Source organism: Chlorocebus sabaeus, chromosome 2, assembly GCF_047675955.1.
Source record: "Chlorocebus sabaeus isolate Y175 chromosome 2, mChlSab1.0.hap1, whole genome shotgun sequence".
Classification (NCBI taxonomy): domain Eukaryota; kingdom Metazoa; phylum Chordata; class Mammalia; order Primates; family Cercopithecidae; genus Chlorocebus; species Chlorocebus sabaeus.
This window is the reverse complement of record NC_132905.1, coordinates 59,229,263-59,250,047: the sequence shown is the minus strand read 5'-3', so window position 1 is coordinate 59,250,047 and position 20,785 is coordinate 59,229,263. Positions and strand designations below refer to the sequence as shown.

The window sequence follows — 20,785 nt, the reverse complement described above, 5'->3', positions numbered from 1 at the left end:
TGATCAGGAACAGTGAGTGGAATAAGTGGTAAAGAAAAAAGCAGGTCAATTCTTGGGGCGGGGGTGGAGTCTGTAGAAAAAGATAATTTGATGACCCCAAAATTAAAACAAACTATGATGGCAAGAGGCTCTCTAACCTCTATACTGCAAAGTCCACATCTACCTTCATCCTGTCCAAGGGGCCCACCACACTCAGGAAAATCAAAACTCATTCTTTGTGCCCCCCAAGAGAGCAATCGGTAAATATTTCAGACCTGCTGGCCATACGATCTCAACTGCAACAACGAATATCTGCCTTTGAAGAGTGAAAGCAGTCATAAACAACACAACATGAACGGGCATGGCTGTATTCCATAAAAACCTGACTCACAAAAACAGGATGTCACTAGCTGGCTAATCCCTGCCCTAGTGCCTAGCACAAGAAAAGGCACAGCTCTTCATATGGAATGGAGCTACATGAGAATTTCTACTTCTACTACCTAGGAAAAAAATAAAGCATGCAGTAGGTGGGTCCTAATTTTGAGAAAAGAGCTCCGGGTATTCCCAATAAGAAAACTGAATATGTTTTCTCCTCAAGAGTACTGTAGATATGTCCAACACACTTACTATGTAACTTTAGAATTCCTTTCAAGAGAAGACTTTGATGCTCAACAAAGAACTGACTCCTCAAGAACCTTGTCCAATGCTATACCAACATATTTCCTGTTCAGTTAAAGAGAGATCCTTAATCAAAGGGCAGCTAAAAGGAGAGCCACTCTGAACCCTAAAACCAATGTATTTCAAGTAATGACTTTTAATTATTTTTTTGGATTCCCCAGATGACAGACTGAGCACACATGCAGTCTTCCCTTTCTACCCGGAGAACACATGAAAGACCAAACAAACAAATCTACTGTATAACTACGGCAGAAAACCAGAATTTCTGTGGCTGAGAAATGATGAGGGATACCTAAAATATGGGGAACCAATAGCCCTAACTGAAGATGGAGCGCAGTACCTCCAATATGTGAGAAGAGATACGCTGCCAAAGGTGGGCTAACACAAGAGGGCTCCAGGCCCAGAGAGGAGACTCAAGGAACAGCTTCTGGATGATTCATCAGCGCCAGTCACAGGAACAGCCAGGTGGGTCAACTCCTGCCCTCTCCTCTCCCTTCACCCACCCAGGTCCCATGTGAGCCAGGCAACTTGAGAAAGGAGCTCCCAGAGAACGTGAAGGCTTAGGTTAGGAAGGCAGTGCAGTGCCCTGGCTCAGCAGCAATTCCCAGGAAGGAACAGAGAGCACCCATACCAGAAGGCTGGCAGTCAAGATAGCTCTGCCTAATAGGAAGCCTGCTCCTTCATGACTTCATAGATAATAAAGCAGGGGATATATTTATTCCAAATAGGCAGTTGGGATATCATTCTATTGTGCATGAAAATGCCAAGAAATCAAGATAAAGAAGGTATTTAAAGAAGTAAATACACAAATAATGATGTTTGTATAAAATACATTACACAGATTTTGAAGTCCTAAAATGAATTTCATGCCAACCTACAGTCCCAGTCAACCTTATGAAGATAAACCACCACCAATAGCTCAGTAGATGCATTATTTTTGTTTAAACCTACAAAGAATTTAAAAAGCAACATTAGAAAAACCACGAATCATGTCTGAGATTCCAGGGCCATAGGAGTATCCCACTGAGGGAAGTCACAAGCCAAACCATACAACTCAGTTTTAGATTTCCCTTAAAGAAGCTTGAACTATGAAAAGAAATTCAAAACATAGGTGATATTTTAGAGAGAAATGGCCAAAGAGCTAATGAAAAGTTTAAATTACAGTATTTTGGCTTAAAAACTCAACCTATAATAAGACATTTTGACACTTGTGCGTGATTAGTATTTTTTCAAGTTGTACGTGTGTTAGATCTTCATTTTTATACGATATTAGTGAATGAGGACTAATAATTACCACTAGCATTTATGGAGCACTTAACATGTGATAAGCACTGTTACAAGGGCTTTTACTCATGGATTATTCCATTCTATACTCACAACAACCTTGTGAGGTCTGGAGTATTCCACTTACAATTAAGAACACAAATGCTTAGAGAGGTTAAGTGGCTTTTCCAAAGTCACACTACTGCCAGGTTCAGGAACTAGGATTTAAAACCATGACTAAGAGATGGTACCTTAACCAGTACGTTAGACTAATTAATTGTAATTTCACTAGATTCAAAGTGATGTGGGCCGAGGTCTATATTAAGTACTACACAGGATACAAAATAGGTAAGGAGTGTGACATTGATCATCATTCCCTACATAAAGTCTTATCAGAAGATTTTATTCCAACTTGACAGCATGAAGAGCTTCAATGACCTGCTCCCCAGTGAAACTGGTAAATATTACTTTTAAAACAAAAACATTCAAAGCCTTTGGAAATGATCCTGAGGGCAAACAGCAAGCAACTCAAGAAAACCTGTAAAAATTTTAGAACGAAATTCATCTGCAAAAGTGCACAGAAAAGTTTGAAAAAAAAAACCCAAAAAAACAGCTGTTCTCAAAAACAGTGAAAGTAGAGTGAGGCCGAGTGGCTCAGGTCAGTCATCAGCATTTTGGGAGGCTAAAGTGGGGGAATCACTTGCAACCAGGAGTTTAAGGCCAGCCTGGGGAACACAGAGAGTCCCAGAGCCCCACCAAGAATCAGGCAGGTGCAGTGGCATGTACCTGTAGTCCCAGCTACCCAGGAGATTAAGGCAGAGGGCCGCATGAGCCCAGGAGTTGGCAGATACAGTGAGCTGATTGTGCCACTACAGAACCATAGCCTAGGTGACAAAGTGAGACCCTACACACACACACACACACACACACACACACACAAAGCCAGGCACAGTTGCTCACAAGTATAATCGGAGCACTTCGGGAAACCAAGACAGAGCACTTGAGCCCAGGAGTTTGAGACCAGCCTAGGCAATATGGTGAAACCTCATCTCTACAAAAAATTAGCCAGGTGTGGTGGCACACCTGTAATCCCAGCTACTCGGGAGGCTGAGGTGGGAGAATCACCTGAGCCCAGGAAGTCGAAGATGCAGTGGGCCAAGATCACACCACTGCACTCCAGGCTGGGCAACAGAGTGAGACCCTGTCTCAAATACAAACAAACAAACCAAAACAGTGCAAGTTATGATGAAAAGCAATTGGGAGGAGACTAATGGATGTAATGAAGATACAGGCCTGGACTACAAGCTAGTTTGCAGAAGAAAACTAGGCATTAAGATGGCTGGGAGGAGCCCTCCTGGGTTTGGCACAAATACCAAACACTGACCTCAGAAACTAATCCCCGGAAAGATCTACAATTTAAGAGTTCGAGTTCAGCCTGGCCAACATGGTGAAACCCCATCTCTACTAAAAATATAAAAAATTAGCCGAGTGTGGTGGTGCATGCCTGTAGCCCCAGCTACTAGGGAGGCTGAGGCAGGAGAATCACTTGAACCCAGGAGATGGAGGTTGCAGTGAGCCAAGATCGCACCACTGCACTCCAGTCTGGGTGACAGAGTGAGACTCCATCTCAAAATAAATAAATAAACAAACAAACAAACAAAGAAGGCCAATAGGTAGTGGGATAACATAAAAAGCAGTGAAGTGGAAACAAACAAACAACAACAAAAGAACCCTGTCAACCAAGAATTCTCAGTCCAGGAAAGCTATGGTTCAAAACTGGGGTGACATAAAGACTCAGATGAATAAAAAGCTGACTGAATTGTTGCTAACAGACCACACTTTCAAAAACTACTAAACCAAGTTATTCCAGCTATAAAGTTACAAAAAGTTTACTAAAGTTACTAAGGCAAGTGACTCCAGATGGTAATGCAAGTCCATGCAAACAATAAGCACAAGTATATTTTCCCCTCCTTTATTAACTGAATTAAAAAGCAAATGTGTAAATATTATATAGTATAATGTTGAGCTTATATGGTAGAATGTAATATACGTGTAACATATTTGCCCTAATAGCACAAAAGGGGTGGATGGAAACAAAGTTGCAGTGGGCTAAGGAAATGGCTGCAGATGGTAAAGTAACAATTAAAAAAAAGTATTGTTGGGTTATGTCAATATATGTAATATATATAACAATAATATACAAAGGGGGGATGGGAATTGAACTATATAGCAGTAAAGTTCAATAAATTTTAGCATATATTACTGAAATTAAGCTAGTATAAATCTGAATCTGATTCTGATAAGATACATAGGGTAATCTCTAGAACAATGACTTTGAAATATATATATCGTGGGAAAAAATTACTAATGAAATTAGAATCCTTCTAGTAACTGGCCGCTGAATAAGAAAAGAAAAAAATTAGAATGCTGTATTAGAAAATAGCCTCCCATTGCAAAAGAAAGCACGAAGGAGAAATAGAGAAAAATGACATGAGACATACAAAAAACAAAAAGTAAAATGTAGCTCTATCAATAATTACATTAAAATGTGAATCGATCAAACAATCCAACGAAAAGGTAGCTTGTCAAAGCAGATTTTAAAACATGATCCAACTATGTGTTATATACAGGAGATATACTTGAGATTCAAACACCCGAAAGAGTCAAAGTAAATGGATGAGAAAAGATAATCATGCAGACAGCAACTACAAGAAAACTGGAGTGGCTATACTGATATCGGATAAAATAGACTAAAACGAATAGAAAAAATGTTACTGGAGGTAGAAGGTCATTTTATAATGATAAAAAGTAAATCCATCAAGAAAAAGATGTAACAATTAAAAATACAGGTGCACCTAATAACAGCACCAAAATATACAAAACAAAACATATGGCAATTCAACAATGATAGCTGGAGACTTCAATACTCCACTTTCAATAATAGAACAAAACAGAAGATCAACATAAAAACAGATAACTTTAACAACACTATCAACAGAGACCTAACAGATGTTTATAGCACATTACACCTAACAACAGAATATACATTCTCAGGTGTACATGAAATATGCTCTCGAAAAAATTAAAAGCATAGAAATAATACAAAGTATATCCTCTGACCACAATGAAATTAGAAATCACTAAGAGAAAAAAAATTAGCAAATTCACAAATATGTGGAAATTAAACAACACTGTCCTAAATAACCAAGGGGTCTAGGAAGAAATCAAACAGGAAATCAGAAAATACTTTGGGATCAATACAAATGAAGACACAATATACAAAATGTTACGGAATACATATAAAGCAGTGTTCAGATGGAAATTTATAGTTGTAAATGTTTAGATTAAGAAATATCTCTTCAGAAGTATTTGGCTCTGAAAAAGTTAATTTAAAAAAAATCTCAAATCAGTTACCTAACTTTCCACCTAAGATACCAAAAGAGAGTAAACTAAACCTAAAGCAAGCAGAAAGAATAAAAGATTAGAGCAGAAATTAATGAAAAGAAAATTAAAAAACAGAGAAAAATCAGCGAAACCAACAAAGCTAGTTTTTTAAAAAGATCAACCAAAAATGACAAACCTTCTGCTAGTTTGATTAAGGAAAAAGGAAGGAAGACTCAAATTACTAGAATCAGAGACGAGAGCGGACATTACAGTTAACCTTATAAAAACAAAAAAAGGATGATAAAGAAACACTATAAATAGTCATACACCAACAAATTAGATAACTTAGATGAAATGGACAAATTACTAGAAAGACACAAACTACCAAAAATGATTCAAGAAAGAGATAATCCGAATAAACCCGTAACAAGTTAAAGAGATTAAATCAGTAATCCACAAACTATTCACAAAGAAAAGTCCAAGCCTAAATGGCTTCATGGCTGAATTACATCAGGCATTCAAAAGAAGAATTAGTACAAATTTTTCATGAATTCTTCCCAACAATTCTGAACACATTTTATTGGGCCAATATGACCAATACCAAGACCACACAAAAACATAAAAGAAAAAACTGCAGACCAGTGTCTCTTATGAGCATGGATGCAAAAATCCTCAACAGAATACAGTCAGCCCTCCATATCTGTTGATTCTACTCTGTGGAATAGGCCAATCACGGATCAAAAATATTCAGGAAAAAAAATTGACAGTTGTGTTGGTACTAAACATGTGCAGACCTTTTCTTGTCATTATTCCCTAAACGATACAGTGTAACAACTACAGCATTTACATTATACCAGGTATTTAAGTAACCTAGGGATTATTTAGAATATACGAGAAGATGTGCATAGATTATATGCAAATACTAAACCATTATATAACAGAAATTTGAGCCTCTATTGATTTTGGCATCCACAGGAGGTCCTGGAACCAATCCCTCACAGATACTGCAAGACGACTGGACTAGCAAACAGAAGGCAGCAATATATTAAACTATTATACACCACGACCAAGTACGATTTATCCTAGAAATGCAAAGTTGGTTGAACATCCAAAAACCAATCAATGAAACACATCATATGAACAGACTGCAAAGCAAAATCACATGATCATCTTTATACAGAAAAAGCATTAGAAAAATCTAACACTTTCATGATTAAAAAAATACTCAACTAGAAATAGAATGGAAATTCTCAACATAAAGGGCATCTGCAAAACAAAACAAAACAAAACAAAAAATCCAACAGTTAACATCACACTTGGCGGTCAAAGCCTAAATGCTTTCCCTCTAAAATCAGGAACAAGACAAAGATGCCTACTCTTGCCACTTCTATTCTGGAGGTTCCAGCCAGGGCAATTAGGCAGGAAAAAGAAAACGTATTGGTATTAGAAAAAAGAAATTAAACTGTATTTGCACATGACATGATTTTCTATATAGTAAATCCTAAGGAATCTACTAGAAAATTATTAGGATATATGACTTCAGCAAGGTTACAGGATACAAAATCAATATATAAAAATAAATTACATTTCTATACACCTGCAATGAGTATTCCAAGAATAAAATTAAAACATTCTCACAACAGTATCAAAAAACTAGGGCTAAATCTAACAAAGAAATGCAAAATTTATATTTTGAACACGACAAAACATTGTTGACAGAAATCAAAATAGTTCTAAATAAATAGAAAACATCCCATATTTATGGAACAGAAGACTCAACATTAAGATGACAATACTCCTCAAACTGATTGACAAATTCAGTGTGATCTATACCAGAATCCCAGCTGATTTATTTGTAGAACCTGACAAGCTGCTTATAAAATTTCATATAAAATTGCAAGGCAGCCATAATAGCCAAAATAATCCTGGAAAATAATAAAGTAGGAATCATACTCTATTTCCTGATTTCAAAGCTTACTACAAAGCAACAGTAATCAAGACAGTGAGGTCCTGGGACAAGGATAAACATTTAGATCAACGGAATGGAATTGAGTCCAGAAATAAATGCACATAGCTATTATTAGCTGATTTTTACATGATGTCAAGATCATTTAACGGAGAAAAGAACAGTCTTCAACAAATGGCATAGGACAACTGGAGAGCCAATGCAAGAAAGTGAAGCTGGACTATTACTTCACACCTTAACTCAACTCAAACAACTCAAAATGGATCATGAACCTACATTTAAGAGCTAAAACTATAAAACTCTTCCAAAAAAACAGGTGTAAATCTTTGTGACCTTGAATTTGGCAGTGGAATTCTTACATATGCCACCAAAAGCACAAACGATAAAAAGAAAAAAGCAGATGAACTGTACTTCATCATCAAAATTTTAAACTTTTTTGTTTGTTTTTTGAGACTGAGTTGTGCTCTTGTCGCCCAGGTTGGAGTGCAATGGCGCGATCTTGGCTCACTGCAACCTCTGCCTCCTGGGTTCAAGCCATTCTCCTGCCTCAGCCTCCCGAGTAACTGGAATTATGGGCGCCCGCCACCATGCCCGGCTAATTTTCTGTATTTTCAGTAGAGACGTGGTTTCACCATGTTGGCCAGGCTGGTCTCAAACTCCTGTCCTCAAGTGATCCGCCCACCTCAGCCTCCCAAAGTGCTGGGATTACAAGCCTAAGTCACCACCCCCGGACAAAATTTTAAACTTTTATTCTTCAAAGGACACCATCAAGAAAGTGGAAAGACAATCCACAGAATGTGGGAAAATACTTGCAAATCATTTATCTCATAAGGGGTTTATATTCGGAATATATTCTTTAAAACTCTTACAATTCAATAACAGGCCAATCCAATTTTAAAAGGGCAAAGAGGCCGGGTATGGTGGCTCACGCCTGTAATCCCAACACTTTGGGAGGCTGACGCAGGTGGATCATCTGAGCTCAGGAGTTCGAGACCAGCCTGGGCAACGTGGCAAAACTCTGTCTCAACCCAAAATACAAAAAGTTAGTTGGGTGTGGTAGTGCCTGTCTGTAGTCCCAGCTACTCAGGAGGCTGAGGTGGGAAGATGAACTTGACCCTAGGAGATGGAGGTTGCAGTGAGCTGAGATTGTGCCACTATCCTCCAGCCTGGGTAACAAGAGTGAGACCCTGTCTCAAAGAAAAAGGGGGAAGAGGAGACAAAGAACCTAAATAGACATTTCTCCAAAAGATACACAGATGGCCAGTAAGCACATGAAAAGATGCTCAACACCACTAGTCATCAGGAAAATGCAAATCAAAACCACAGGAGATACCACGTCACACACCCACTAGAACGGCTAAAGCCAAGTCAGGTAACAAGTGTTGGCAAGTGTGGGATAGTTCTTTGGCTGGCCTTGGACCAACTCAGTTCCTTTTCTTGCTCATAGTTCTCAAAAGTGACTGTAGAATGTGATGGGAATGCAATATCCTGAAATAGGGAAGAACTGCCTGAAAATGTCCAGTCTTGCTCCTGTCCCTCCCAGGAATGTAACATCTTGAGTGATGGCACCACTGCCTGGGACAAGTGGGCTCTGTACCTTTCACCCCTGGAAGCAGGACGTTTTTCAAAGCATTAGCTCAGTGTGTCACATGAACCCTGAGGTGTATAACCCAGAGTGGGCTGCCTTTCAGGGTTCCTCTGCCACTATGCAAGTGTGGCCCCTGCAGTCAAGACTCTATCTGCCCTGGGCACATTTCCTGAGCCATGGGGGACCCATTCAGAATGAATCCTAGGCTTCTGTTGTCCTTTACTGTCTATTTGTAAATAATAAACCCTCTTCATGTAACACTGCACATGGATGTCCTTATCTCATCAGACTCAGACAAGTTGGTAAGCAGCACACAGTAAACATGCTTCACATCAAAAATGTGGAAAAACTGGAACACTCATACATTACTGGTGGGAATATAAAATAGTGCAATCACTTGAGGCTAGGAGTTCAAGACCAGTCAACACAGGGAAATTCCATCTCTTTAAAAAAAAAAAAAGTTAGCCAAGCATAGTGACACATGCCTCTAGTCCAAGATATTTGGGAGACTGAGGCAGGAGAATCACTTGAACCCAGGAGTTCAAAGCTGCAGAGAGCTATGATCATGCCATTGTACTCCAGCCTGGGCAACAGAGCGAGAACCTGGGAAAGCGGCTGGCAGTTCTTCAAATGATTAAACCATGTAATCCAGCAACTCTACCCCTAGGTATACACCCAAGAAAAATGAAAACATATCCACATAGAAACGTAACATGAATATTTAAAACAGCATTATTCATAATAGCCAAAAGATAGAAACTGTTCAAATGTTTATCAACAGATAAATGGATGAACAAAATGTGGTATATCCATACAATGGCACAGTATTTGGCCATAAGCAAATAATAAAGTACTGAAACGTGCTACAACATGGGTGAACTTTGAAAACGTAATGTTAAGTGAAAGAAGCCAGCCAGAAATGACCATATTCTATAGATTCCTCTCATGTGAAAGTCCAGACTAGGAAAAATCTATACAGACATAAAGTAGATTAGTGGTTGCTTAAGGTTGGGAGAAGAGGCGACAGCAGATAGAGGGACAATAGCTAAAGAGTACAAGTTTCTTTTCAAGGTGATTAAAATGTTCTAAAATTGACTGTGGCAATGGATGCACACATTTGTGAAAATACTAAAAATCATTGAGCTGTATACTTTAAATGGGTGAATTTTATTGTATACAAATCATATCTCAACAAAGCTGCTTAAAGAATGTGGTAACCAGCTCCAAAAAAAAATCATATTAGAGAAAATAGAACGTAGGATAAGGATAAATGTCCGCCTTATTATTTTTCTCCCTTCCCTCAGAGTGATATCAGCCTATCACAAAAGTAGTACTCAATGAAATGGAAGAGAGAAAAGAGGCAGTGGAGGAAACCTGGATTTCATTACATGAAAACAGTAAGACCACACTGTACACTACAACGCAGTATCACCAAGAGTCAGACTCAAAAACATCTCTGCCTTTACTTGGACACATAAAGTACTAAAAATTAATTCACCAAATAAAATTCTGAAATCAGATTTCCCAAATAGTTGCCATTTAGCAAATGCTTCTGTACTAGGAACGTATAACTGGTATTAATACATCTAATCCACACAACCACCCTCTGTGATACACACATAGCCAACTTTCACTATTCATGAATCCTGTATTTGCAAGTATGTCTACTCACTGAAATTTATTTTTAACCCCAAAATTAATAATCATGGTACTTTCGCAGTCATTTGTGGACATGCACAGAGCAGTGAAACATTGAGTCACCCAACACACACATTCCCAGCTAATAACAAATGAGGACACACAGCCTTCTGGTTTCAGCCCTTGCACAGAGATCACCAGAGGGGAAAACTGTAGGGAGCAGCAGTGTAGCGTAGTGTGATAACTTACACCAAATTTGGCCTGAGAATGGCTCCTTCCTGATTCTTCACTTGAAGAACTGCAATATTACTTATACAAAGTCCATTAAGGAAAAGCCTAACTTAGGAGCACGCTTTTGTAACAGAAAGCAGAGTCTCAGCCAATCACAGCAGTTGAGCTTCAGTCAATCACAGGTTGCCAACGTACCTGGCCATATTCAAATAAGCCAAAGATCAAACTGTTTCTATATCTCACTTCTGTTTTTGAGAGCTCTGCAAATCTCTTCTGGTTCTGAGGGCCACTCAATTGGCAAATTGTTCACTGCTCAATTAAACTGTGTTATTTGATTTATCTAGGGCCCAGGCATGGTGGCTCATGCCTGTAATCCCAGCACTTTGGGAGGCTGAGGCAGGCGGACCGCCTGAGGTCAGGAGTTAAAGATCAGCTTAGCCAACGTGGTGAAACCTCTACTAAAAACACAAAAATTAGCCGGGCGTCATGGCGCACATTGGTAGTCCCAGCTACCTGGGAGGCTGAGGAAGGAGAATAGCTTGAACCCAGGAGGTGGAGGTTGCAGTGAGCAGAGATCACGCCACTGCACTCCAGCCTGGACGACAGAGCAAGACTCCATCTTCAAAAAAAAAAAAAAAATTTTATCTTGGGGTTTGGTTTAAACAAGAAGCTCCAGCTCTCCAGAGTTTAGGCATTTAAGTCATTTTCCGATGGTCAGAAAGCTGAGAAATGGAAGACTGTATGAGACAAGCAGTTAAAGTACATAAAGTGAAGAAGCTGATGATTGAATCAGTAAAGAGTACTTAGTAAGTGAGCAAAGAGAATAAAATGAAATCATAAAAACACAACCTAAGGCCAGGCGTGGTGGCTCACACCTGTAATCCCAGTAAGTCAGGAGATCGAGACTATCCTGGCTAACGCGGTGAAACCCCGTCTCTACTTTAAAAAAAAAAAAAAAAATACAAAAAATTAGCTGGGTGTGGTGGCGGGTACCTGTAGTCCCAGCTACTGAGGCAGGAGAATGGCGTGAACCCACGAGGCGGAGTCTCGCTCTGTCGTCCAGGCTGGAGTACAGTGGCACGATCTCAGCTCACTACAACCTCAGTCTTCCGGGTTCAAGTGATTCTTGTGCCTCGGCCTGCTGAGTAGCTGGGTTTACAGGTGTCGTACCACTACGCTCGGCTAATTTTTTTTTTGTCACGTTTTTAGAGACAGGGTTTCACTATGTTGTCCAGGCTGCTCTCAAACTCCTAGCCTCAAATGATCCATCTTCCTCAGCTTCTCAAAGTGCTGGGATTGCAGGCGTGAGCCAACGTGCCTGGCCATCAATAATCATTTTAAATATAAATGTTCTAAATGGCCCAATTACAAAGCAGAGTAGAAAAACAATTTGGTGGTTCCTCAAAATGCTAAACACAGAATTACATGATCCAATGATTCCACTCATAGGTACACACTCAAAAGAATTGAAAGCAGGGACTAAAAAAGATACTTGTACACCAATGTGCACAGCAGTGTTATTCATAATAGCCTAAAGGTAGAACCAGTTAAAAGTGTCCAGAGTGTGACATATACTCCCATATACTCCCACATACAATGGGAGTATCATTCAGCTTTAAAAAGGAAAAAAATTCTGAGACATGCAACAACATGGACAAACCTTGAAAACACTATGCTAAGAGATATAAGCCAGACACAAAAGGAAAAATATTATGATTTCATTTACATAAGGTAGCTGGAATAGGCAAATTTATAAAGACAGAAAGTGGGGAGGGAGACAAGGAGTTACTGTTTAACGGGTAGAGTTTCTGTTTGGGATGATAAAATTGTTCTGGAAATAGACATTGGTGACAGTTGCACAACAACGTGAACATACTTGGTTCCATCGAATTGTACACTTAAAAACAGTCAAAAAGGTAATTTTATGTTATATGTTATGTATGTTTTACCCCAATAAAAAGAGGGGGCAGAGATTCTCAAACTGTATTAAAAAGCCAGACCCAACTGTTACGTTACCTACAAAAATGTCCACTGTAAACATAAAGATGCAAACAGACTAAAATAAAAGGATAGAAAAAAATACACCATGCTAACACTAATCAGAATAACTGGCTGTATCAATGACGAATAAAATAGATTTCTGAGCAAATATTAACCAAAAATAGTGAAGGTCATTTCATGATAAGCATATTATTCATCAAAAAACTAGAACAATGTTAAGCATTTATGTACCTAATGAAAGAGCTTCAAAATACATGGAGCAAAAACCAACAGAACTGAAAGGAGAAACAGGAAAATCCAAAGGTTATAGTCAAAATTTCACAGCAGCAAAAAATGTATCCTTTTCAAATGCACATAAAACATTCATAGAGACCATATTCTGAACCAGTCTGATAAACTTTAACAGAACTCAAATTAAGTATGATCTCTGATAAGTGAATTAAATTAAAAATCACTAACAGGAAAAAATATGTGGAAAATCTCCCGTGTGTGAAAATTAAGTAACACTCTTAAATAACCAATGGGCCAAAGGGAGTTCTAGACTATATTTCTAAGTGGATGAAAATGAAAATACAACATGTCAATATTTGTGGCACACTGTTTAAACAATATCTAGAAGGCAACTTATGGCACTCAAGATCTGTATCAAGGCCGGGCACGGTGGCTCAAGCCTGTAATCCCAGCACTTTGGGAGGCCGAGACGGGCAGATCACGAGGTCAGCAGATCGAGACCATCCTGGCTAACACGGTGAAACCCCATCTCTACTAAAAAATACAAAAAACTAGCCGGGCAAGGTGGCGGGCGCCTGTAGTCCCAGCTACTCAGGAGGCTGAGGCAGGAGAATGGTGTAAACCCGGGAGGCGGAGCTTGCAGTGAGCTGAGATCAGGCCACTGCACTCCAGCCTGGGCGACAGAGTGAGACTCCGTTTCAAAAAAAAAAAAAAAAAAGAAAGATCTGTATCAAAGAAGAAATGTCTCAAAACAATGACCTCAGCTTCTACTTTAACAAGGAGGAGAAAAAACAAGTTAAACCCAAAGTAAGCATAACAAGGAAATAAATATAAAAGCAGAATCAAAGAAATAGAAAACAGAAAAACGATAAAGAAAAACAATGAAACCAAAAGCTAGTTATCTGAGAACAGTATAGCCAGACTGATAATGGGGCAAAACAAAGAAAGCAGAATTACAAGTATCAGGAATGAAAGAGATAACATCACTACAGATTCTAACAATATTAAAAGGATAATAATAAGTTAATAGTCAGGAAGAAAAAACAAAAGAGAAGTAAAAACAGAAGGAGTGAAAACATTTTAATAACAAAAAAAAGGATAGTAAGAAAATACTACGAACAACTTTATGTCAGCCAATTCAACTACTTAGATCAGGGGTGTTCAATCTTTTGGGTTCCCTGGGCCACTTTGGAAGAAGAACTGTCTTGGGCCGCTAATACTAACAATAGCTGATGAGCTGAAAAAAAAGAAAAGGTCTGTGCATAAATCTCATGATGTTTTAAGAAAGTTTACGAATTTATGCTGGGCAGGATTCAAAGCATCCTGGGCCACATGCAGCTCGCAGGCCATAGGTTGGACAAGCCTGACTTACATGAAATGGGCAAAACCTGTGAAAGATACAAACTAAAAAAGCTCATCCAAAAATAAATAAATAGGTAACCTCGATAGTTCTAGATCTACTAAAGAAACTTAATTTGCAGCTTAAAGCCTTCCCACAAAACTCCAAGTCCAGATGGCTTCACTGGTAAATTCTATCAAATATTTTAGGAAGAAACAACACTAACTCTATACAAACTCTTCCAAAAAACTGAAGGAACTCAATTTGAGGTCAACATTATTCTGACATCTAAACTAGACATTAAGAGTGCTACAAGTATCTTTTGTGAACAGAGACATAAAAATTCTCAAGACAACTTTAGCAAACTGATTTCAACAGTATATACAAATAATACAACATGATCACGTGGGGTTTATCCAAGGAATGCAAGGTGGCTTTAGGATTTAAAGACCGATAATTCACCATATAATTAGACCAAAAAATGGAAACCACAGAATGAACTAAAACTATAAAACTTCTCTAAGAAAACACAAGAGACTTTGGCTTTGACAAAGGATTTCTTAAATACAAAAAGCAGAAATATAAAGGGAAAAAATTAATCAGACTTCATTATAATTTTTAAATGTTTGCTCCCAAGACATTGTTAAGAAGGAAAAAGACAAGCCACAGACTAAAAGAAAACATATGCAAAAGATATATCAAACTAAAGATTTCCATCTAGAATATGTAACAAACTCTACATTTAAGTAAGACAACCGAAGGTAAAAATGGGCAAAAGATCTGAACAGATGCCTCACCTCGCCCGTGATAATATACAGAAAGCAAACAAGCATCTGAGGGAAATGCAACTTAAAACCACAATAAGGTAACAGTACACTGGAATACCTAAAACTAAAAGGGCTAACCATATCAAGTGTTGGTGAGGAAGTTGAGCAACTGGAACCCTGATATGCTGCTGATGCCAACGTAAAATGGCACAACCAGTATGAAAAACAAAAAGTCTGGCAGGTTTTTCTATTTAAGTAACCACACACCTACTATACAATCCAACTATTTCACTCCTAATCTTTTTTCCCCCAAATAAATGAAAGTGTATGTCCCTACAAAGACTTATACACAGATGTTCATAGGTTTCTTTTTCTGAAAGCCAAAAACTGGAAACAATCCCAGTGTTCATCAATCTCTGAATAAATAAAATATGGTGTATCTACACACAGAATACTATCCAAAAATTAAAAGATGAGGCAGGCAAACCACTTGAGGTTAGGAGTTCAAGACCAGCCTGGCCAACATGGTGAAACTCCGTCCCAACTAAAAATACAAAAATTAGCCAGGTGTGGTGGCATGCGCCTGTAATCCCAGATGCTCGGAAGGCTGAGGCAGGAGAATTGCTTGAACCCAGAAGGTGGAGGTTGCAGTGAGCCCAGATTGCACCACTGCAGTCCAGCCTGGACAACAGAGCGAGACTCCATCTCAAAAAACAAGGAAAAAAAAAAAAAAAAAGAAACTACTTACACATACAATAATGGATGAATTTCAAAATAAGTAAGATGAATGAAAGTAACTGAGGCAAAAAATGAGTATATACTATATAATCTCATTTATAAAAAATTATAGAAAATGAAAACTTATCGATAGGGTCAGAAAGCAAATCAGTCAGTGGTTGACAAGACAGGTGGCAGGGAGGGATGGTAGAAAAGAACTACAAAAGGGCAGAAGGAATGTTTTGGAGGTCACGTTCACTGTCTTGGTTGTGCTGGTTTCACAGAGGAATGCGCTGTATTAAATTATACACTTTAAGCCCAGGAGTTTGAGGCTGCAGTGAGCCGTGATTGCACACTACATTCCAGCCTGGTGACAAAGCAAGACCTCATCTTTAAAGAAAGTTAAAAAAAATAAAAATTGGACACTTTAATTACCTGCAGTTAATTCCATGTCAAGTATACCTCAACAAAGCTGCAAAAATGCCAAAGGCTGGCGGAGGTTTCAAGGAAAGCCAGAGAATGAGAGAGAAAATAAAAATAAGAATACATGAGTCTAGGAGAACCAGTATCCTGAGTATGGAAAGGGAAGAGAAAAACGTCAAGAAATCATCAAACAGCATTCCCTAAAATGCTGTTTGAAGAACATAAGACTCCAGACTCAAAGAGTGAGCCACGTACTGATCAAAATGAATCTGAATTTAAAATAACATCTATACCTAGGTACCTAATAATGAAAGTTTACACTATCAAGAAAAAGATCTTTTTAAAATCTAGAAAGGAAAACTGATCACAAAAGAATGAAAGCCTACGAGCACAGAAATGAAGTCCTTCTGGTTTCCACACTAGCTCTGACACTTATCAGCTGAGGGACCTTGGTATCTATGATACTCTACCCTGCTGTGTTTCCATTTTCTCATCTGTAATAATAATAAACAATAATAATCATTATTTTTCTGAGACAGAATTTCGCTATATCACCAGGCTAGAGTGTAGTGGCCCGATCTCAGCTCACTGCAACCTCCGCCTCCCGAGTTCAAGGGATTCTCAGTAGTCCCAGCTACTTGGGAGGCTGAGGCAGGAGAACCGCTTGAACCCGGGAGGCGGAGGTTGCAGTGAGCCAAGATCACACCACTGCACTCCAGCCTGGGTGACAGAGCTAGACGCTGTCTCAAAGAAAAAAAAAACAAAAACACCTCGAAATCCATGCCTAGCTAATGATCACTCACGTGTATAAGGGTAGAATGGAGCTATTTTGGGGCCTACAAGGACTCGGAAATCTCACATCCCACACAGCATTTCTTAAGAATTAAGAATAAAAACTAAGAAAAGATTTAAAGGAAGAAAGACGGGCCAGGTGCCATAGCTCACGCCTGTAATCCCAGCACAAGGGGGGCCCAGGCAGGCGGATCATGTGACGTCACAACAGAGAACAGCATAGCCAACATGGCAAACCCCGTCTCTACTAAAAATACAAAAAAAAAAAAAAAAAAAAAAAAAAAAAAAAAAAGCCAGGTGTGTTGGCTCATGCCTGTAATCTCAGCAATGTGGGAGGCTGAGGCAGGCGGATCACCTGAGGTCAGGAGTTCGAGACCAGCCTGACCAACATGGCAAAACCCTGTCTCTACTAAAAAAAAAAAAAAAAAAAAAAAAAATTAGCTGGGCGTGGTGGCGCACACCTGTAGTCCTAGCTGCTCCGGAGGCTGAGGCATGAGAATGGCTTGAACCCAGGAGGCCGGAGGTTGCAGTGAGCCACTATCACGCCACTGTACTCCAGCCTAAGAGACAGAGGAAGACTCCGTTTCTAAAACAAATGAAGAAAGATGCTGACCCAGAAAACAGTACCTCCCACTGAAGAAAGATATGACAGCAATAATAATAATAAAATCCCAGATGCAGCTTTCCAGCAAGCCTACAGAATAGCCAGGTGTGACAGCAACAAAAATAAAGACGACCCCAAGGAGGACTCTTCAAGAAGAAAGATGACTCTTGATAGACTACCTGGTAAAATAGAGTTTGGGCGCAGAAAGATGTAAAGTGGAAAAAAAAGATCTAAAAGCGATAAAGTATAAGTATACTTAGAGACAGAACCAAAACAGTTAAAAGTGGAGAAATGGGATGAGAAGAGGTAGAGCAAGAACTGTTGCTTTTTGTTTAACCCACGTAAAAGTTCAATAAAGTTCGATTAAAATTTTACAAAGGAAGCAAGCACTCAATTTAGCAGTTGCTTTTTGAAAAAAAAAAAAAAAAACACAAGAAATAGTGGGAATGTCACTAAAACAAGGCTTTTGGTTCCTCCTTGGATAGAAGCCAAGAAAGTTTAAAAAAAAAAAAAAAGCAGAAATAAGTTCACACAGACAGGCAAGCACTGCCTTCAAAAACCAAGAAGTGAGGTACGCATGATGTGCCTCCGAACATTTCCAATCCAGAAATTCTAATTAAGTGTACGAAATCGAATTCGCACGGAATGATGAAAACAATAAAAACAAAACTCAATAATGGCCAAAAATCTACTTACATATTAACAACAAAAATTGTACTCCTCGAGTATATCCAGCAATCTTGAAATTTTCAGCAAGCACCCACCCTGTCCAGTAGTCGGGGCACACAGAGAAGGGTAACTTCTCAGAATTTTATAGCGTTCGTCCTGGACCTGACATACTGCTTTCAGCGCCCAATCTAACCAGAACAACAAATGGTCCTGAACACTAGGAGAAAACCTTTCAGGCACGACTGATAAACAAGGAAAAGCTCACCGCCAGGGATGCCTTTAAAAGGTTGTCAAAAAGCAGGCCTCCGAATCCGTGCATCCGTAACCCGCTAGCTCAGCCGACCTGGCATGCATTGCTCAACAGCCTCTGAACCTCTTCCCAGACCCAAAATGCGCGGTCTCGAGAGGAAACAAAGCAGTGGGCGGGGCCTTCCGGTGACGGGAAAAAGCGGGTAGCGGAGGAGCGGCCCTCCGAGTTCAGAACCAGATAGGCCCTTGCCCAGCCGAGGGTCCCGAATCCTAGCCCCCGGGGTTCTGAATCCCACAGCCTGATCCCACCGCGTGTGGGGCTGCAACTGCTCGCGAGGCTGGCAGCAGGGCGCGAGCTCCGGCAAGGCTCCCTGGGGGCAGGCGGCGGAGCCCGAGGGCCGCGGCCTAGACGTGCCAGGACCCCCGGCTCGAGTGTGGCGGCCGCCTGGAGCCTCCTCACCTTCTCTTCCACGCAGTTGACTATGATGGACGGGTACTTGCGGCTGAGCCAGCGGAAGAACGCCGGGACTCCCATAGCTGCACACGGCTGGAGGCAGCGGCTGGCCGGCTGACGAGCGTAACCAAAGAGACGGGAGCGGCGGCTGAGGGCACCAGCACTTCCTCCCACGTGCGCCCCTGAGACCGGAAGTGACGTCACGGCGCCGCCGCCGGGGAAACTGGGAAGGAGGCTCGGCTGGGTGACGGAGCGGCGGAAAAGGGCCTGGCCGGGCTGCTTGTCGGAGGCGGGGTCCGGCGGCGGACTGGGTGGCGAAGGCTGCAGCTCGCCCTCGGTAGTCCCAGCCACGGAGCGCGAAGCCGAGCGCGTCTGAGTCGCGGGGGCTCATGGGCGACTACTCTGCCGCGGCTCCGCCGAGGTCTCCCAGCCCCAAGCCCTCCGGCTCCCTGAGCACAGAATCTCTGCGCTCTGCATGCCCGGGGGGAGGTCTCCCTTGCCTGTTTGGTTACCTCTTGTTTGGAAGAACATGTCTTCTTTTGCCTCCATTCTCACCCATCTATTTAGGATAGAATCGAAGCATCAAAACTCACTCGTTATTTCCATTTCCTGGTTTCTCCTGGTTTTGTGCCACAGTACGTAACTGGACTATCGAAAGGAGCATTTTAAAGTATTTTACAGTAATAATGGCTGGTTTGCACCAACAATTTGCTTGTTATTTATGCAAATAAATAATTATAATAGTTACCGAATGGAATCTAGCCGGCATTTAGCATCCAATACAACCTTCTAGCTACAATTATGGGTAGAAACTAATTGCTAATGTGATTTTCCAGCATTTTCTGAGCGTTTACAGTGTACCAAGACATTGACTAAGGAATTGCCCTGTGTCATCATCACTTGAGCCTTGTGAGGGTACCCTCGTGTAAATGATAAGAAAGCCAAGTTACAGAGGGGTTAAGTCACTTACGCACATAGCTTGTTTCAATTCAAGCAAAGGCCATTTTTAATCCGTCCTTGTTCTAACACGATACTTTTATCCTTTGTTTTCTGTCTCAAACGAATTTTTTTCATATGTAAGGAGAGGTCTGGAAGAGGAGGTTTATTTGTCCGTTTGCTCAAGCCTGGAAGTCTCCCTGAATCCCCTCTTGGTTTGACACACATCACACAGTGCTAAATGCTCACCTCAAGAGGCCTCTGTGAAAGTATTTCTCTGAGTTACCTCGCAGGCAGTATTTATTGCCCCTCCTCTGTGGTCTGATGACTACTTTGTTTAAACTACTAGTGTGGAAATTAGAGAAATTGTCATCCCGTGTTTTACTTAAGGATAGTCAAAACTATTCCAAAGTATTATGTCTGTGGTGAAATTCCTCCTTTTACGGGGAAACAGCCCCTCTGGTTTCCCTGGGAGATGCGTTATAGGAACATGCACACCATAGGCAGTTCAGGGATAGCTGGCCAAGTAGAGCCATTTAGAATCCTCAACCAGCATTTTGGCGTGTGTGTGTGTGTGTGTGGCGGGGGTGATTATTGTTTTGTTTTTGTTTTTTCAGACGGAGTCTCGCTCTGTCACCCAGGCTGGAGTGTAGTGGCAAGATCTTGGCTCACTGCAACCTCCACCTACCGGGTTCAAGCGATTCTCCTGCCTCAGCTTCCCGATTAGCTGGGATTACAGGCGCCTGCCGTGACACCCCGATGGTTTTTGTGTTTTTAGTAGAGACGGGGATTCACCATGTTGGCCAGGCTGGTCTCGAACTCCTAACCTCAGGTGATCCGCCCACCTCGGCCTTCCAAAGTGCTGGGATTACAGGT

General features: G+C 40.5%; 1 protein-coding gene across 3 annotated transcripts in view; it reads right to left on the bottom strand.

Annotated features, from left to right (window-relative positions):
* Positions 1 to 19,153, bottom strand: part of XRN2 (5'-3' exoribonuclease 2) — an 85,530-nt gene extending 66,377 nt beyond the window's left edge. Inside the window, exon 1 of one of the 3 annotated variants that reach the window (XM_007961596.3) lies at positions 18,980 to 19,153. In XM_007961596.3, coding sequence (XP_007959787.1) covers positions 18,980 to 19,054 — 75 coding nt within the window. In that variant the 5' untranslated portion in view covers positions 19,055 to 19,153. Of the gene's footprint in view, positions 1 to 18,535; positions 18,653 to 18,979 lie in introns of those variants that run through there. The other 2 variants (XM_007961605.3, XM_007961599.3) reach the window with 2 other exon arrangements.
* Positions 19,154 to 20,785: the final 1,632 nt, after the last annotated feature.